Genomic DNA, 20,611 nt, shown 5'->3' with positions numbered 1-20,611 from the left:
TGGAAGTTCTTCATCTGAATCAGAAGGCTCACTTGATTCAGTGTGGCTGCTCAGTTGATTGATCAGTTTAACACTTGGCCTAGAAAGGTTAAGCACAGAACATTTATGACACTGCAGGAAATAAACTTCATCTTGTTTGTATGCTAGTACCACTTACTTTCTTTTTCTTATGCCATTCTCATTGTCCGTCAAGTCTGATGAATACTCTGCTTGATGCAACTTTGCCCTGGCATTTGCATAAGTTGCTATAACATAAATTGTACAGAATACAACATGTAAGATACAATGTAAAGAAGACATAAATCTTCAAAAACAATGACAATGAAAAAATGGTTTCCAGTAGAAAAGAATAGAATAATACTTTAATTGTCCCACAAGGGGAAATTTGGTTGTAACAGCAGCCAGAAAGACACATATACAAACAAACAGTACACAGGACACAGAACAGAAACATACAATAATACAGTAATACAGTGCCTTACATTTTCAAAAGCCTCCAAGTAAAAAAAAAAAAAAGTTCATGTATAAACTTTTAAAGAAAAGGAAATACAGATGTAGTGTACAAATAAAGTCAAACTTACCTGCATTTCCCATGACACGGACATTGCAGAGTATCCAGTTGCTGGTTGGTGGTGTTCCTTCCTTTACAGCCTTTGTCACATTCACCAATGAGGCAGGAGGCCACCAGCATCATTTTCTCTCTGCATCATGGAACCACTCTGATGGAATGATGTCTACCTTCTTGCAGCCATCACAGTCAACTTCATCCACAAACTCGACCACACTGAATGAAGACATCCTGTAAATGCCATTAAGTTACATGCTGTGTAGCTGAGGCAAAGCTACAAATGCATTACGAAAAGGTAACAAAATAATTGGTTTTGTAAATTTAGTTACAGGAGCACTAGCAAGATGACCTGACAGTTTTGACAACAAATGCACACCCAGAGATGTTGAATCAATAGGGTAGTTAAAAAACGCTGTTCCAGTCTCAAACAGTTCAAACAAAACATGTATTTCTCCGATGAACAGCACAATGTTCCGCACAACTGCAACTTTGCCTTCAAGATCAAAACAATTTGTTCCATTGGAGGTGGAGATTATTTGATTTCCATGTCTGTACATCTTGTACTGAAAAGAATGATGGACAAAAAATTCAGTCATCATAGGTCCAGATGTATGTGGCTGTGTGAGAACACCCTCTGGCATTTTGCAAGACCTGTGAGGATACAATTGCTTTTCATAAACTCGTCTGACAATTTGCTGTACAGGATCCTGTGGTCTTCTCACCATCTCAAATGGAAAACATGAAACCAAATCCAGAGGGCCATACTTTGTAGCATCATCTGCTAGGTGCAAAAGACTGTGTGTATTGTTAACTAAGAATTTAGTCCCATAAATCTTAGCAAAGTTGGCAACAAAGCATCTCAATAAATTTTTTGCATAATAACAGTACTCTTTACACAAAGGAGACAAAAGTATCCTCATAGCAGATGACAAAACCAGGAAGTTCTTGTACTGTGGATTGCACAGTTTCTGGAAAAGCACAACTGGTCCAGTATACAACAAAAATTGTCTTAATTCTGTAGCTTTCCATTGTCTGTACTCCATTAGGGACCGTGGCTTTCTGGAAAACGTGCGTGGCAGACTTTGCCTACACTGTTTTAAGTGATCTGAAATGGCAGACAGAGTAGAAGTAGGAACCCGACACTGCAATGGTCCCTTAATCCACAGGGCAAGTAATTTACGTACAATACCCAAGCAAATTAAATGCATATAGTCTAAGGGAAATTCTGAAACCATGCCAATGCCTAGCTCTTGAAGAGGTGATTTGGAGTTGTGGTGATCTTCATCTAACATTTCTTCAAACTGAGAATCTGATCTGAGACTTGAATCCATATCTGGAAAAATAACTTTCCCATCAACATAAACACCATACTGTGTACAGCGCTCACAAGAACTGTAGCCACCATGACCTTTGATGCATTTTAAATAAGCTCTAGCTGGGGTGTCACAGATAAAAGCATCTGGAAGGGGTACATTGAAGTGTTTTCCATTGAAAACAATACCAGTTTTTGTGACCTTTTTTACATCTTCTATAAAATCATGCATGTAGTCGTTCACCGACTCAGGTTTGCAGGGACCAGCATATATACCCATCATGAAAACATTTGCTTGTGGCAGTTCAACTATCTTACCTAAAATAGGCCACAGTTGCATATTAGAGCTCTTAAAGAGAGGCAAACCATCAACATTCACACGAATGGTTAATGTATCAGTTTTCAGTTCATGTTGATTTATCATTTTCAGTTCTGACAATACTGCACTTTCAAGACCAAAATGGTAGTAACTTCCCCTGCCAATCTGTTTCACTTCACAGTCTTTTAATGTACTGAGCAAAGTTCTGGGATCCTTTGGCAAATCTAGACCAAGCTCCAAAAGTATGGTTAAGAGCTCTGACAACACAGAATGAGACACATTTCGGTTTGCTGCCCATTCAGCAAGTTTCCTCTTAGCATCAGAGTCTGACTCCACATCAGGAAAGTCACAGTTTTGTTCTTCATCCGCTTCACTATCCATGTAAAAGTCATTACTATTAAAATCCAGAGGTAAATCTTCATCCAAGCTGTTACTCGAATATTCCTCTACATTGTCCTCTGCCTTGTTGATAGTCTCATCTTTATTTTCTATATCTTCAATATTTTCCACTGCTTCATCCACAATCGAATGTTTGTTCGCCACATCTTCAGTGTATTGCAAAGCCTGGTCCACGGCCTTCTCTGCAAGTTCCACAGCATCTAAGGCAAGGCTATGTAAATGCTGCTGAACTCGAACTTTAATTCTCCTTCTCCTTGTCCGTGATTTGGCAAGAAGGTAATCCATTTCACTAAAATACACAGAAGATTGTGTGCAGAATAGAAGTGTGAGCCATTTTCACACATACGGCAATCCAAAAAATTGCAGAAGATATTCTGAAGAGGAATACAGTAGCTTGCAAAAGTATTCACCCCCCTTGAACTTTTCCACATTTTGTCACATTGCAGACACAAGCAGGAATAATTTTTATTGGAATTCCATGTGAAAGACCAACACAAAGTGGTGTACACGTGAAAGTGGAATGAAAGTCATACATGATTCCAAATATTTTTTACAAATCAATAACTTCAAAGTGGGGTGTGCGTACCGTATTTCCCGGACTACAAAGCGCACCTGAATATTAGCCGCACAAGCTAAAATCAGGGGAAAATCCTGTTTTGTACATACATTAGCCGCACCTGACCAAAAGCCGCAGGTGTTTCAATGTTGACTCATCATATGTAAGAGAATATGCACAAAGGGAATTGTCAGGAAAGAGATGGCTGTTTGGAGACACACCCCTTTTATTAATATTTTGAAAAACAAGTTATGGGTACATATTTGCACATGTGCTGTGCTTCATAAATGAGTAACAAATGTATTACATAACAATAACCTACAGCACACCAGAAAAATAGATTCGGACTACCTTTTAGGCTCAGGTGCAGTGACACGGCTTTAACAAGAAGAAAAGTCAGTCATTCACCACCATCTTCCTGCGCTCTAAAACCACCAAAGTCCTCTTCTCCAGTGTCGGATACGAACAGGATCAGGATGGCTTCGTCATCCACTCTCAGCTTCTTTCCTTCGTTGTCACTTTCAAAACCAAAGAAATCCTCATTGTCATTGTCAGTGTCGGAGTCGAACACCCTCTGAAGGGCCGTGGCGCTGTCAGAATCCACCGGTGGAGTTGAGCACAACTTGCTTTTCGCAAGTTTATCGCCGCTCGTCATCCACGACTCCCGCTGAACGCGTAGCGCTACTTTGAAGTTTGTTTTTCGCGCTACTTGTACGGCACTATGTTGCCTGGCGGATGGACATGTGACCAACATACCACTCTTGAACCCCGATCCTTCCGCCAGGCAACGTAGTGCCGTACAACAGCGGAACAAACAAAACAAATCGTCTTACGATATCACAAAAATCATGGACAATCTATAGAAAAGCCGCACCTCACTAAAAGCCGCAGGGTTCAAAGCTTGTGCAAAAAGTAGCGGCTTATAGCCCGACAATTACGGTAATTATTCAGCCCCCTTTGGTCTGAGTGCAGTCAGTTGCCCATGGACATTGCCTGATGAGTGCTAATGACTAAATAGAGTGCACCTGTGTGTAATCTAATGTCAGCACAAATACAGCTGCTCTGTGACGGCCTCAGAGGTTGTCTAAGAGAATATTGGGAGCAACAACACCATGAAGTCCAAAGAACACACCAGACAGGTCAGGGATGAAGTTATTGAGAAATTTAGAGCAGGTTTGGGCTACAAAAAGATTTCCCAAGCCTTGAACATCCCACGGAGCACTGTTCAAGTGATCATTCAGAAATGGAAGGAGTATGGCACAACCGTAAACCTACCAAGACAAGGCCGTCCACCTAAACTCACAGGCCGAACAAGGAGGGCGCTGCAGAGAAAGAGAGAAATGCAGCCAAGAGGCCCATGGTGACTCTGGACGAGCTGCAGAGATCTACAGCTCAGGTGGGGGAATCTGTCCATAGGACAACTATTAGTCGTGCACTGCACAAAGTTGGCCTTTATGGAAGAGTGGCAAGAAGAAAGCCATTGTTAACAGAAAACCATAAGAAGTCCCGTTTGCAGTTTGCCACAAGCCATGTGGGGGACACAGCAAACATGTGGAAGAAGATACTCTGGACAGATGAGACCAAAAATGGAACTTTTTGGCCAAAATGCAAAACGCTATGTGTGGCCTAAAACTAACACTGCACATCACTCTGAACACACCATCCCCACAATTGGTCTTTCACGTGGGATTCCAATAAAATTGATTCATGTTTGTGGCTGTAATGTGATAAAATGTGGAAAAGTTCAAGGGGGCCGAATACTTTTGCAAGCCACTGTATTTGGAAACATTGTTTGTAAAAAACACTTCAGCCAGAGTGGAGCTTTTCCATCAATCTACACTGTAAAATGTATAAATCAGCAAGTGATAAATTATCACTGTTGCTGGTATTTTCTCAAAGAGTTGTATGTGATAGAAATTGCTGTTTATAGTCCTTCTGTACATCTGCATGTTGCTTGCCAATTAAAATCTATAATTGTGGGGATTCATATTCATGTGATACTTATAACAACAGTTATCAAGTATACCAATTTAACTTTGCTCATGTGCTTGAAGGAAAATGGTTATTTCCATGTATTTCCCCATTCTGCCTTTAATTTTGAGGAGTTCCTTCTAGCTGTTACAGTGCTATGGGCTCAAAATGTGGTCATAAATATGTTGTACTTGTAAATCAGGATTTGTATGTGTAAAAAAGATTTGTGTGTGTGTGTGTGTGTGTGTGTGTGTGTGTGTGTGTGTGTGTGTGTGTGCATAAAAAAAGATCTGTATGTGTAAAAAGAATTTGTGTGTGTGTGTAAAAAAGATTTGTGTGCTGACTTAGCCAAAAAAGAACCCTGCAAGTTACAAGTATGAATTTTGACCCTATTTTTCTTCCTTTCATCTGATTTGTGATTGACATGACATTGACCAATGTAACAATCCAATCAGAGAACAGATGGGTTTGGTTGCCGGAGGGGCGCTTTTTTGAACTGCAGGTCTTTGAAGGGAATAAATGCCCTTTTACATGCCAACCCAGCGTTTTCCTTCATCACCACGAAGGAAAACAGTCTGTGGTCGTCCGACTTTGGTGATTTTTGTGTCACAGGACTACGTGCATAATACAGGGACTTCCACAGCCTTTTCAACAGCGCTGCGGGGGGGGCAGTGTTTTTGAAATGACAGCTTTCATTACAAAGCTTTCTCCGTTATGAATTAGCATACATGTTTTTATTGAACATTTGAAGAACTAGCAAAAAACCCCAGAAACTCTTGTAGAGGACATAAAGTCAGAGATAGAAACGACAAGGAGCAGGTGCATCTAGTACAGGTAGAGCTGCTGCAAAAACCCACAGAGCTCAGCAGCCAGCGCTACAAATTCTGGATCCTTTGCTTTTAGTTAGCATTAGCAGCACATCCTGCGTCTGATGTGAAAGGACCTTTATGCTGCACGCTGTGACTCACAGCAATGGTCCTGGGTCAGCCCTGACTTTGTGTTAAACTAATCCTAAAGTAATAATGGTATTTCTAACCACTGATACACCACAACTTTATCCTTTCAACAGCTGCTGAAAATTAGGGGACCGAGCTGCTATCGGATATTTATATAGAGATCCTCCAGCTTCAAACTGTATCACCCTTCAAGGACCTGCAGTTCAAAAAAGCTCCCCTCCGACAGCCAAACCCATCTGTTCTCTGATTGGATTGTTACATTTGTGATTGACATGACATTGACCAATCAGATGAAAGGAAGAAAAATAGGGTCAAAATTCGTACTTGTAACGTGCAGGGTTTTTTTGGCCACACACAAATCTTTTTTACACACACAAATCTTTTTTTACACACACACAAATTCTTTTTACACATACAAATCCTGATTTACAAATACAAAATATTTATGACCACATTTTGAGCCCATATAGTGCACCTAAAACAAAAAATCTGCAGTGATTTACATTTGTTGAATGATCAATTTTGTAAATTAACAGTCTGTTTGTGTGCACAGCTTACAAAACTGTACTGTAAGGCTGATTGCATGGGATGATTGATTTTGATTGCATCTGATCTGATCTAAAATGTTGTTGCTTAAAAATAAAATCTGCAATACATGATAATTAAGAACATCAGCATAAAGACTTATTAAAAAGTAGATACACAATTTCTATAGAATGGAAAACAACTCAGTTAATTTTTGTTCCTATGAATACCAGCATCTTAAACAACTCCAACAACTATGACGAAAAACGCTTTCCTGCTCCCCTCACCATCCGCTGATTAACACTGAGCTGCTGCTGTCAACACCATCAAACTTATTTAATGTTTAATGTTATGTTATTTTTAAATCTTTACCAAAGCTTAACGACTATGGATGCTCACACCTGCTGTTAAAAAAACTGTTTGAAATTACAGGAGTAATTTCTTTTTTTTTTTAAAGCGGCACTGCATTTTTATTGGTTACCATGTTTATTACCACTTTTATCAGTAAAAACCTTCCTATAAAGTATAGATTTCAATTCAATTCACCTTAATGAGCTGCACTACTTACAGTCCTGTGAGCTCTGGTTACTGACAGCAGGTGTGAATGTTTGGAGTCCTAAACTCAGAGATTAGAATAACAAGGGAATGTAAAATGTTTTGATGCACCTGACAGCAGCAGCTCAGAGAGAACTCCAATTGTGAGGGGAGGAGCAAAACTGTCAGAGTTGTGGGACATGTGAAGAGAGCACTGTTGGCATTATGTTAGCACAAAACATTGAAATTTCAATAGATGTCTAATTGTGAAATTGGTCATTGACTCCTGCAGCTAAATAAACATTTATACCGATTACCAGAAGAAAAAAAATAGTAATGCACTCCTTTCACAGATGTCCCATTAACCATCACTTTTCAAAATAATCCGTGCAAGCTAATGAATATGGCTAATAAGTAATACAAATAATATGAAAATGACTTACATGTCAAAGATGGTGTTTGAGATCCCAAAGAATCTAAATGTCGTAAGGAAATAAAAGAAAGTACATGAGAAAGAAAAAGTTGCAAACGTTTCCATTTTTTCCAGGATAATTCAATATAGGAGATTTACTTACTAATCCACAAAATGAACAGTGTAATTATAAGTTTGAAATGCACTGCAAGTGTTTATATGGTAAACTGATCAACTCCAACAGCAAACACTGGCAGTGCAAAAATGTACCTAACTAGCTGACAGACTTTAAAGTCACGGGAAGATATATATAAATGGTGACATATCCCAGAACAAATCTGAACATAAAAATATTATTAATTGTCTATCTTCAGCAACTGTGTGCTGTACAAGCACTATAAAATTTTAACATGTTTCATTTACAGTTGAATGACACAAAATCACTTAGGGGGGCACATATGACCTGCAGGCTGCACTTTGGACATCCCTGCAGTAGACTGCTACATAGACTACTTAACTATGCATAGGGGGATATTTAGTGAAAGACTTAATTGTATTAAATAGTTAATTAAGCCATCAATGGGAGTTAGATTTAATACTAGTGTTTTACACAGCATTCAGCTATAGTAACATGTTCTGCATTTTCCTACATCACCATCTGATCTGAACAGCTGCACTTATTTATTAAATTAATAACTGCCTTGGACATTTTTCAGTAACCAATAACTAGATGGAACAGCACAGTATTTAAGGCTACGTCCACACATACACCAGTATTTGAAAGCGGAGACTTTTTTGAAACTCATGCAAGGGTGGAGATTTTCAAAAACCGATTTTGCGTTTAGGTGTGGATGAGGGAAACAGAGGAAACGCAGCATCAAAGGTCTGTGCCTTTTTTGACATCACACCATGTGCCAGGTTATTGCTTCGGTGAAATGAATTTCTACAATGACTTAGAAAAAATACCATTACTGTTAATTTTACTCTATGCAGTGTTTCAATGCTTACATACACACAGTTACTGTCCCTCCACACATAGGACTCAGTTCTGCTTCTATGCACCATCTTTGTTTACTCTTTCCCACCCAGGCTTCATGACTTCTGATTGGCCAACATTTCTACACATTAGGAATATATCGCCACCTGCTGCTTTAGCATGTTCCTAGCAGCGTTTTGGCTTTTACGAGTGGATGGGATTTTTTTTTTTTTTAAGGAAAACAGAAAATGTCCGTTTTCAAAATTACCCATGTACGTGTGGACGTAGCCTAGGAGAGTGATCCAGGCAGTGTTTAGGCTGAAAAAGCTGTGTTTGTTCCCCCCCGCCCCCCTTCTTTTTGCACACCATAAATCCATCTGATAACATTACCATTTAAGCTGCAGGCATCTACTGCAGTAATTTAAACAATCATCTCATATTTTACACCCCTATAAAGTGAGCTTGCCACATTGCACATGTATGTCACGTGGTACTGTACGACTAACTGCCATTTTGTTTACTGAGTAGTGCATAATGGCCGCATTACCTGAGCGGGAATCCACTAAAGCACAGTACTAAAAAATAAAAAAATCATTACTTTTTGAATTAATTAAAAATAGCTGGTTGCAGATGCACAGAGGGAGAAAAAACGCGGTGTACATTATATTACGTAAATTCACAAACTGCATAGAGATATTGGTGTGATGGAAACAGAATAAGATAAGATAAAATGTACTTTACTGAGTAGAATATAGGCAGTAGGAGTTTTGTGAGTAACTTTTAATTATATTCGCCAAAGACAATGACAGTAAATTAACCCAGTTTCACCTGCTATCTAAGGATGTTATATGCCTCTCTCCCTTATACCGTTTAGGACAAGTATAGAAAGCAACTAAAATAACCATTGATGATAACTTCAAACCTTCAGTATTTACCTTGGTGTTAGTTTTAAATTCCTTTAAATAATCGATGTCCTCCAGGAACCAGCAAGTCAAAAATCTGCTCACAACTGAGGACAGACCACACTAGTCCATAGGCGGCGCAATCTGCTCCTCCCTCATTTCAACAAAAAAGACTGCGAAGACTGGTTGCTAGTGATGTGCGGATCGATCCTGAAATATCGATTCCTCCGATACCAGTCATTTATGTTCTAGAATCGATTCTCACATTAAAATATCGATATTTTAGTAATTTAGGGTAAATTTGTAGTTTATCATTAACAGGAACACAGTGGAAAGAAACTATCCGGTTGTTCAGTCTGACGTCACTAGCCGTGTCTGGGTCTAAACTCCGCTGCAGGTCCATATATCAAACGATCACTATGGCATTACTGAGAGTTGAAAAACTGTCTAAAGTCTTTCATCTTTAATAAAATGATCAGTGTTCTGCTCTACCGGGTGTAACAATTGAGTTTAACATCCAGGCATCCATGAAAACGGAATTTATGACATTTAACGGAGTTAGAAGTTAGCAGGGAGTTAGCTCGCTAGCTTCTATCTAAATAAAATATAGCATGTCCTGACTGCGGGGTTTTGGAAACAAATTCAAACGTACAGCTCTGTTATCACTTCCAACATAAATGAAGACAGAAAACTAAACAGCAGTGACGATTAGGGTTGCCAACCGTCCCTTAAAATACGGAATCGTCCCGTATTTCGAAACAAAAGTACACGTCCCGTATTGAGCTAATAAGGGACGCACTTTGTCCCGTAATACAGTGAGAATCAAAAGTAGTCTATAAATGTTAATGGAATTAACGCTTTGTTGGAAAGCATAATTCCCAGCCCCTCTCCTGCTTTGTGACCAATGAGCTGACAGCACACTTATGACAATTCGAGTATGACAATTCAGATTACCGCTCATCTCATTGGTCGAGGAAAGGTCGCTTGCGGAGAAAATACCGGAAGACAACAGATGACCACAACAAGAAGCATGGCCAACAGGGAAACAAACGCCGACACTGCGGTGCAAGTCTCGGACGACAGTACACCTAAAGCTGGGCAAACACTGTGCGATTTTTTTCAGTCACGTTATTCAGCTCCTGCTCAAACTGCACGATTGACTCGCAGAGGTTAGAAGTTGGTAGGTCACGATGCAGGGTCTCACACTCTCACCGATGCTCTGATGCGACCTGAGTGCGCACACTGTGCCTCCATAAAATGAAGTTTATAACAGAAAATCTGTCGCTCGCGCTCTCTCTCTGTCTTTCAATCACACAGACACACCACCACCATCAACTTTGCTAAATTGCTAATGAAAAACATTGATCAGGCAGCTGTGATTGAGCAGCAGTGTAGATCCAACTATTTTCACGGTTGTTGTGGTCGTGATAATTTTGTGATGCCACATCGAAAAGGCTCGGATGAGCTTTCCAAAGTTCTACAAGTTGTGCCTCCATCGCTTGTGTCCAGATCACACGCTGCACTGCCGTGCTGCTCCGTCTTTTTCACCGACGTTTACGTGTTTGCGCGTGAGCAGTGTGAGCGCCTGTGGTGAGACCCTCACGAGCGATTGATGATCGGGAGCTGGTCGTGAGGTGTTAATCACTTCTCTTTACCCCACGTATACTACACGACGCACGATGAAGGCCAAAATCGGTCCGATCACTCAAAAATCGGCTCAAAATGGGCCAAAAACCGCACAGTGTGAGCCCAGCATTAGAGCAGCAATGTTTGTTCCCCTCAGAGAAAGGGAAGAATGGGAAAAGGAAAACACCTGGCTGGAAAAAGTTAATATGGGCATGTGCAGTGAATATCAGCGCTATGTGGCCAGAAGTGTGATAATATAATTTATTTTGTGTAATAAACAACTGCAAGGATAGATGATTACAACAAATAGATGACTAATACATAAAAGTAATACATAGATGAATAATGATGATGAGTTATGATGCATAATCATGGGAACAAGCGGGTTTACAAACAGGAGCAGCTGATTAGAAAAGCTGAAATAATACCTCAACTGAAGCCAATTGTACTAAATGCACTAAATGTGCACTGTTACAAGAATATTTTTCTTTCTATTGTTTTCTATTATTTTAAGTTAAGCAGGACAGAGTTCTTTTAAAGAAAGATTTACTTATATTCTCAAAAGTTAAGCATGACAGGCTTCTGTTTAAGAAAGAGACCTGTTTTACTGTGTTAATGTTGTCATTTTGAGCTAAAAATAAATGGCTAAATGATCATTTGTTTCACATGTGTTCATATCACAAAGAATAGAATATGCATCTACTTAAATCAACTTCAAGTCAAATGGTTAAAAAAATAATTTCACACACAAAAAAAAAGCTAGAAAATTCACCAAACTGGGAAGGGTGAAGACAACTGGGTCGCCCGGCCCTGGCCACGAGGTGTCCCTTATTTATTTTTCAGGGAGTTGGCAACCCTAGTGACGATTGTTGGGTTACTGAAGTTTGGCTAGCTGGTATATAATGATGTGCTACGTGACCGCTAGCGACACAGCTATGTTAGCATAATATAAACAAGCTAACTTTTTTTCCACTCGATAAAAGTTAACGTGAGTGTTCTCGGTGGTCAGGAACAAATGTAATCGCATGGCAGGATGCTGTAAAAGGACCAGACTTCAGCCAGGAGAACAACTGAGATAATCCATCCACAATACGAGGTCAGTCATTCATATACTGCTGCATGGGCTGGGCTGTAGCTACATCCTAAGATTTTACAAACTGAGCTTAAATAAATGATTAGTGGTAATAAAAGCCGAGGGAGGTCAACAGTGATCACTGACTGTTTTAGGAGCTTTTTGAGACTAAATAGAAGAAAATACATAACATTAAACATGTTTTTTTTTGTTTTTTTTTTTGGCCTGTCCCGTTTGGCTCTTTTGCCATCAGAATTGTTGTCTAAAGGCAAAGAAAGATGCCCAACGGATTTACTTTACCAAACTGACCATCCCAGCCTTGCCGTAATGGTCCATTTGATTCACCTTTTATTGTTTATTTTATTTTCACTTACTGAATACGGGACAGACTTGACTGGGGGAAAGAAGGGGAGAAAGAAAGAGGGAAAGAGAAACAGCTGAGAAGAGGGACGGGGGAGAAGGGCAAAAGACAAAAACCAACAGAACGGGCAGAGAAAAAAAATGCATCTATCGATCACCTGGGTCACCTGCTGAGAAAGAAAAAAGAAAGCAAGCAGAAGAGAACAAGAGTAATAGAATAAACAACATCACAATGATATATGGGAATATGACAGTAAATACTAAATGTTAAACATTATTGTGCAGCACATAAGATCAACAGAACACAGTGTGCTTTGAGGTAGGAGCCAAAAAGGGTGTAGTTTGTGGGTGTGATCACCCGTGTGTACACCTGTGAGCATGGACGCGCTTGTTTTTTGTTTTTTTAAAAGGTTCCTTCATGTAATAATCTGCTAGAGGGTGTGGGGGGGCCACAGCCCCGTCCTCCAGGGCGTGAAGCAGGTGTGGAGGAGATCAAAACTCCAGACATCCAGAGGCCCCCAGAACACAAGAGACCAAGGAAGACCAACAGAGGGGCAGCTGCGCCACTGTCCCGGAAAGAGCTGAGGAGAGTCCCAGATGAGGGCTCACTCAGCAGCCGCGGAGCAGAAGCCAGGGGGAGTTGCAGTGACGCGCCCGTGAGCTCCGCCGGCAGCCAGCTGCGCCTGAGTGACCGAGCCCCAGGCCGAGAGGCCGGGGGCACCCCACCTCCGAAGTGGCCCGAGCGAGCCCCAGGCTCCAGGCCCCGATAAGCGGCCGCCAAGGAGTGAGCCGGTGTGTACCTGGACGCCCATCCCCGGACACAAAGAACCACCAACGCACCGATGTCTGAGGGGGTCCGCCACTGGCAGGGGAAGTGGTGGTAGGGGGAGATAGGCCTCCAAACCTTGGAGGGCCTGAGATGTCCCCAGAGAGGTGGCGCCTGACACCCAACCTGACATATAGACACAGACATACAGGCACACACAGATACAAACATCCATTCCCACCGTCATGCTCTCATATGCACTTACTCCACACTCAACCAACGTGGAGACAGACATAAAGAGACGTTGTACACACGATCACACTCCCCAAGCGTACTCTACAAACCGGGTCTAGGTGCCCTCGCCCCTGGAGGGGGGAACTGCACCCAGACCCAGGTGGTGTTTCCCTTTTCCCTGCGGTGGGGGGAGGCAGACCGCCCCGACTCCGCAGCAGCAGGAAGGCTCCACACTCCAGACCGCAGTCGGACGGCCAACTCCTCCTCCTAGCCCCCCTGCTCCAGCAGGTCGCAGAGAACGGGGGTGAGAGAAGACTCCAAACCTCCCTCCACCCGCTCATTGTAATGTTGATGCATGTGTGTTCTAAGGTGCATTTAAAACCCAGGAGGGCATGGAGCTACCTGCCAGAGAGCAGCAGGTAAGCGCATGGTCCCTCCTGCTAGCCCTCAATGTCTACGTGTATTTAAAATTGAGAGGTGGGCAACGATGCCAGGGGTGGGGTGTACACCCTGATGGTACTTTGGACTCCGTGTATCGTGCCCACCCCCAAGATCCTATATGTATGTGTAATGAGAGTGTGAGTAATGTGAATGTCTAAGTTGTGGGATAAAATTGAGGCAGAGGCAGCCAGAAGGGGACAGAGGGAGGGGTAGCCTCCTCTGCACCCTGGTGACATACCCCTACTCCAAGGCCCTGCATGTGTGGGTGGTTGTGGTGGAGCGGGAAGAGGGAGGCAGCTGGAGATGGGGAGGGAAGGAAGGGAGGGGCAAGTGACCCCTCCCTGGGGCCAGCTCCCCCGCTGACCCCAGTAGGCACCCCCATACTCCGCGACCCGCCAGGGAAAGGGGGCCCAGGCCCATCCAGACCGGGCCCAGTGCAGCAGCGCCGCCCGGCCCCACAGAGCCCGGGACAGTCCACCCAACCCCACCACAGAGAAAACTGCACCCACCCCACCATCCACTCATCTTCCAGACTACATAAGACAATAAACACCCAGGCTGAGATCTTCCTCCACCTCTCCTGTATCTCCCCCTCCTGCAGAGGGAGCTCCTGAGGAGAGGAAAGCTCCTGCAAGATGTGACAATCTCCCCCACCAGTTGAAGAGCCCCCCAGGTGGCTCGACGCACCGGCGGCACCCTGCTCCAGGGCTGGGCCCCCATGCACCCACCCGCCCACAACCCCGGCAACACACCAACCAGGACCCAAGCCCCCGAGGCCCAGTCCGGGTCCCAGCCCAGAGTTCATGAGGACTGTTTTCTTGGCTATGCATAGGGCAGTGAAAACCATATGGGCGATATTCTTTTCTGAAGTGACATTATCTAAGCTGCCCAACAAACACACTAAGGGGGAAGTTGGAATGTTACATTTCAGACACTTCGATAAGTCTTCACATATCTTGCGCCAAAACTTCTGAACTGGTGGACAGAACCAAAGAGCGTGGATATAATTGTCCGGTGAATTGGTTTGGCAGTGTGAGCAGTTGTTGGTAGACGTAAAGCCCATCTTGAACATCCGATGACCTGTATAGTGTACTCTATGTAATATTTTGTATTGAATTAATTGAAGACTGGGATTTCTAATTAGATGAAAGGTTTTTAAGCAAATCTGAGACCAGAAGTTTAGGTCTAAGTTAACTGATAAATCCGCTTCCCATTTTGCAATAGGAAGTGATATTGATTCATCTGTTTTAGAAAGCATTCTGTATATTTTGGATAGTAATTTGGGGGGTTTAAGAGTAAGAAATTGAACCACACTTGGTGGTGTTTGTAGTTCAACTTGACCCGGTTTAAATTTCTTTTTTACTATGGATTTAATTTGTTGATATTCTAAAAATCTTTTCTTGTTGATCCCATATTGTGTAACTAGTCCGTCAAATGAAATAAATTCTGTTCCTTCTAGTATATGTTCTAAATATTTGATTCCTTTATCACTCCAATCTGAAAAGTTTATCATATTATTGTTTTGTAATATGTCAGGGTTGTTCCAGATAGGTGTACGTTTGCATGGGATTAATGAAGACGCCGTCAATTTTAGAAACTCCCACCATGCTGTCAGAGAAGAGCTGATGTTGATGCTTTTAAAGCATTCATGTCGTTGGATGTTTGAGCTGATAAATGGTAGGTCTGAGATCTCTAGATTATTGCAGAGTGCTTGTTCTACATCTAGCCAAGGTTCATCTAAGAGGGTGTGTTTTAGCCATCCTGAGATAAACTGAAGCCTGTTGGCTAAGAAGTAGTGCTGAAAGTTAGGCAGTTCTAGTCCTCCTTTATCCTTGGTCTTTTGTAGTGTTTTTAAGCTTATACGTGGGGGTTTATTTTTCCAAAGGAATTTGGACATACATGAATCTAGAGATCTGAACCAATCTTGTGGCGGTTTAGTTGGGATCATTGAGAATAAATAATTTATTTTTGGTAAGACCATCATTTTTATAGCGGCAACCCTTCCCATGAGTGATATGGGTAGACATTTCCATCTAGCCAGATCATCTTCTACCTTCTTTAAAAGTGGGATATGGTTTAATTTAGTTAGATCTGCAAGCTTGGGAGAAACATTAATACCTAAATATTTTATATTTCCCGATTGCAGTGGTGTAGAAGAGGAATTATGGAAGGAGCAATTAATCGGTAGGACTGTAGATTTTGACCAGTTAATTGAGTAATCTGATATTCTTGCAAAAGAGTTTATCAATTCAATCACCCCAGAGATATTGGTTTGTGAATTTTGGAGAAAGAGTAACACATCATCTGCATAAAGGCTGATTTTATGTTCCACGTTCTTGCATTTTATGCCCTTAATTACTGAATTCTGTCTAATTGCTGCTGCTAGTGGTTCAATAAAAATTGCAAATAGTGAAGGGGAGAGTGGGCATCCCTGCCTGGTGCCCCTCAAGAGACAGAAGCTGGAGGATGTCTGGTCATTTGTTCTAACACAAGCTGTTGGGGAATTATATAATATTTTTAACCAGTTTATGAAAGAGGATCCAAAACCAAATTTGTGTAAAGTTGCAAATAGAAATTTCCAGTTAACTCTGTCAAATGCTTTTTCTGCGTCTAAAGAGAATATTGTAGTTTCTAGGTTTTTACTGTATGAGTAGTCTATCAAATTAAGTAATCTACGTGTATTTGTTGATGAGTGCCTACCTTTTATGAAACCAGTTTGGTCAGGATGAATTAAGAGGGGGGTTATTTTCTCCAGTCTCTTTGAGAGAGCTTTGCAGATTATTTTAAGGTCTACATTTATAAGGGATATTGGACGATAGCTTGAGGGATATACAGGGTCTTTGCCTGGTTTTAGCAGGAGATTAATGTTTGCAGAATTCATATTTGATGGAAGTCTGCCCTTTTCTTTAATTTCCAACAACGTTCTGTAGAAAACTGGTGCTAGAATCGACCAGAATTCTTTGTAGAATTCTGCAGGAAAGCCATCTGGACCTGGAGCCTTATTATTGTGCATACTTATCAGGGCTTATATATGACACGCCCATTAAAAGGGCCCAGAGAGATGGAGTTAGGGATGGAAACAATATGACCTGCTCCATCTCTCCGCATTCGTACTTTGAATTTTCTTACTCCGTACCATAAGCCGAATTTGTCAACCGGCTTCACAGGAGGTTGCAAGACTTCACAGTACCTTTGTAGATAGAGCTCAATGTCTTGGTCCGGAACTCTTCCTGTCCAAAATTTCACCACAATTGTTGTGACTTCTAGCTGGACTGGAGATTCTACAGACCATTCCTTCCACTTAGGGTGATTTAAGTTGGTATGATGAATTTCCAAAAAACGTCGTAAGGGGGCTTCTTGAAGGAAGCACAACTCAAACTCTTCTATTGGGTAACGAAATGAAAGCATAGATGTCCTGGGGGTTGTGGGATAAAAAGGGGATGTTTTTCTGTTATTTTAGTATCTGCATTATTAGTTCATCAGAATCATATAATCAGCTTTGCATTAAACATTTATTGAAGCTTTTGACCTTACATTAACCTTTACATTACAGTGATTGTTATAACCTTAGGTTAATCTTTTATTTACAGGTACCAGAATAATCATATGATCTTTCATTGCAGGTGTAACCCTGATCATCTCACACATATTGCAGTTTGTTGCTCATTGTAGAGTTGTGCTCAAGTTAATAAAGGTTAAAAGCTACAGTCAGCGCGAATGTCTGGCTGATCTATGGAGGGGAAAGGCTTTGAGCATAGAAGGCCGCACGCGCTTACACAACACTGATATAATGTTATTCTTTGTGATTCTGTATTCAGTTATATCTTTTGTTATGTTTTAAGTAGTGGCAGTTGATTAAACAATATTCATTTAATATTACATACTTGATTCAGAGCATTACACACTGATCACCTTAATCAATTTGGAAATCCTTGTAGCTGCAATGTTGTGTCTCCGCAGGGGGACAGTTGGCTCCAGGAGACAGGTGGGAGTGCCTGTCCTCGGGAAGGAGCGAATGTTCTTTTCTGTGTTAAATAAACTGTCAACATTGATTGTATTGCACCTGTCTTACGCATGAAGGGGCGTTCTAATACCCTGATTTCATAAAACTATGGAAATGTGGTTTTTGAGGAGAGATCTGAGGCTGTCTGCGTACGGTGTCCATCTCCCACTTGTGTGATCATTAAAATCATTGTTTGACTCAACCCGGCCGGACCAGTGTTGTTCTTTGGGTTTTTCCTCTTGTGTCCATCCCCAATATTTGAATCCATAACAGGGTTTACCCAAGAAGATTGGAAAAGGAGTTCCTCCGCCACATAATCGCGGGAAGGTGGATCGTTACTTCCACCATATTTCAACCTTACCCATAGGTTGTCAAATTTAGAGGCATAGGGTAAAGGTACATATTATCTTGTTTCTTTATGTTGTTGTGGGTTCTTAAGAATGACACCATTACTTGAAGAGAAGGTATTTTATCGAACTGTAGTTCACATATAAACAAAGCTTCGCCATCACGGTCTACTCCGAGGTAACTCCCGTTGCTCTCTAGCTCCCCCTACAGTCTAGGAGTATTAACAACATAAAACATGATACTAGGCAAATAAGGATTTGCTGTTATCATTACATCTTCCTTTTTTTTCAACAATAAAATAACATACCTACTTTCACAAACATAAACAGTCTCTATTTGTTTTTTATTTGTTAAATCAGGCTTTATCAAAGTAACGTTAACAACACAAGTAGTTTTCAACAATTATGGTCCATTCAACACTAGTAACCAAACATAGTGAAACTTGCATAGATACTATGACATCATCTTCCAAACAACATGTCAACACATTACATCTGTTCAATCAGTCTCATAGGTGGCTTTACTTGTCTTACAGATCTTCTCAGTGTTTGTTCTTGTGTATGTGTAGGTGTTTCAGGTGATAGTGTCTCATGTGTGTGTTGGGGTTGTTCAGCAGCCTCCAACCTCTGCTCCACTACTACTGGTCCCTTAATAAGATCTCGGCGATTTCTTCGCAGCATAGCTCCATCTTCTGTCTGAATGATGTATGATCGTGGTTGATCTTTCCTTAGAACAGTCGCTTTCTGTGCCCATGCGTTGGATTTGTCTTTGAATCTCACTTGATCCCCAGCATGCAGTTCAGGTAGGTGTTTTGTTCCTCTGTCATAATAGAACTTCTGCTTTGCTTTTTGTTGCTCCTTAAACTTCTTCACGCTGTTTCCCTCTTTTGTTTCAAGCAGATTATCCTGAATGGACAGGTTTGAGCTCAGGCGTCGTCCCATAAGAAGCTGTGCTGGTGACATACCACACTCAAGTGGCGTTGTGCGGTATACTAGCAGGCTTTGGTAGAAGTCAGCACCACTGTCTCTCGGCTTACTCATCAGCCTCTTCACTGTTTGGACGGACTTTTCCACTAGTCCATTAGATTGTGGGTAGTGCGGGCTTGATGTTGTGTGAACAAAGTCCCATTCTTTGGCAAACTGTCCAAACCTAATATTGAAGAATTGTGGTCCATTGTCTGTGAACACTTCACTTGGCACACCGTGTCATTCAAATACAGCTTTCATAGAGGTGATTACAGCCTCTGCTGTTGTTGTTTGCAGTCTACATACTTCCGGATACAAAGAGTAGTCGTCTGTGACCACAATATAGTCCTTTCCTCCAGACACAAAGAGGTCAGCCCCCACTTTCTGATATGGTCGGTCTGGCACTGGGTGCGGCTTTAGTGGCTCGGCAGGATTGCTTGCTGTTGAACAGTTCGACACTTCATTTGTCACATCCTGATTAATCCGTGGCCAGTACATCACCTCACGTGCTCTCCTTTTACATTTTTCCATGCCTAGATGCCCTGCGTGTATCTTTTTGAGCATCTCTCCTCACAGGCTCTTTGGGATGACAATTTTACTTCCCTTGAACACCACATCATCCACTACAGACAGTTCTGCTCTGCAGTTCCAGTACTCTTGAATAGCAGGTGAGCAGTTTTGCTTACAGCTGGGCCATCCATCTATGATGGTTTTGCGCAGTGCTTGTAACGTTCCATCTTTGCTTGTCTCCGTTCTGATGAGCTCCATCTTCCCTTCTGCAACAGGAAGTGCACTTGTGACCATGCTCACATATGCTCTTACATCCTCATCCATCTTGGTGTTCGCTGGCTCATTCGGATCAACAGCTCGGGATAATGTGTCAGCTGTGTACATCAGCTTGCCAGGTGTGTACATCACATTAAGCGTGTAACGTTGCAGCCGGATCATCATTTTTTGGATTCTCAGTGGAGTCATTTAGTGGTTTTTGGAACAATGCTATCAGTGGCTTGTGGTTAGTTTCAACACTGATGGCCTGCCCGGACACAAACTGGTGAAATCTCTCACGGGCGTACGTTATGCTGAGCAGTTCTTTTTCAATCTGTGCATATCTTGTCTCTGCGTCTGTCATGGATCGCGATGCATATGCAACAGGCTGCCACTCATCATACTTCTGCAGAAGAACAGCTCCAAGCCCACTCTGTGATGCATCTGATGAGATCTTAATAGGTCTCATTGGATCATAAAACTTCAGAACTGGTTCCTTTGTAAGCAGATCTTTCAAGTCACGCCATGCTTTCTCATGTCCATGATTCCACTCCCATTCGATTCTCTTTTCAGTTAGCTGTCTCAGTGGCGCCATTTTTTC

The 20,611-nt window shown here is 41.8% G+C and overlaps 1 protein-coding gene across 1 annotated transcript; it reads right to left on the bottom strand.

Annotated features, from left to right (window-relative positions):
• Positions 1 to 816: 816 nt before the first annotated feature.
• LOC146614129 (uncharacterized) lies at positions 817 to 20,160 on the bottom strand. Its single transcript, XM_085378628.1, has 4 exons — positions 19,845 to 20,160; positions 19,562 to 19,685; positions 18,905 to 19,429; positions 817 to 2,887 (listed from the first exon to the last, which is right to left on the bottom strand). The coding sequence occupies exons 1-4, from the start codon at positions 20,158 to 20,160 to the stop codon at positions 817 to 819; spliced, it is 3,036 nt and encodes a 1,011-aa protein (XP_085234754.1).
• Between the last annotated feature and the right edge of the window lie 451 nt (positions 20,161 to 20,611).

Source organism: Diplotaxodon limnothrissa, linkage group LG18 (assembly GCF_057381915.1).
Source record: "Diplotaxodon limnothrissa isolate DT_005_m linkage group LG18, D_limnothrissa_male_GT1.1, whole genome shotgun sequence".
Classification (NCBI taxonomy): domain Eukaryota; kingdom Metazoa; phylum Chordata; class Actinopteri; order Cichliformes; family Cichlidae; genus Diplotaxodon; species Diplotaxodon limnothrissa.
Note: the sequence above shows the minus strand (reverse complement) of the source record. Positions and strands in the feature narration are given on the sequence as shown.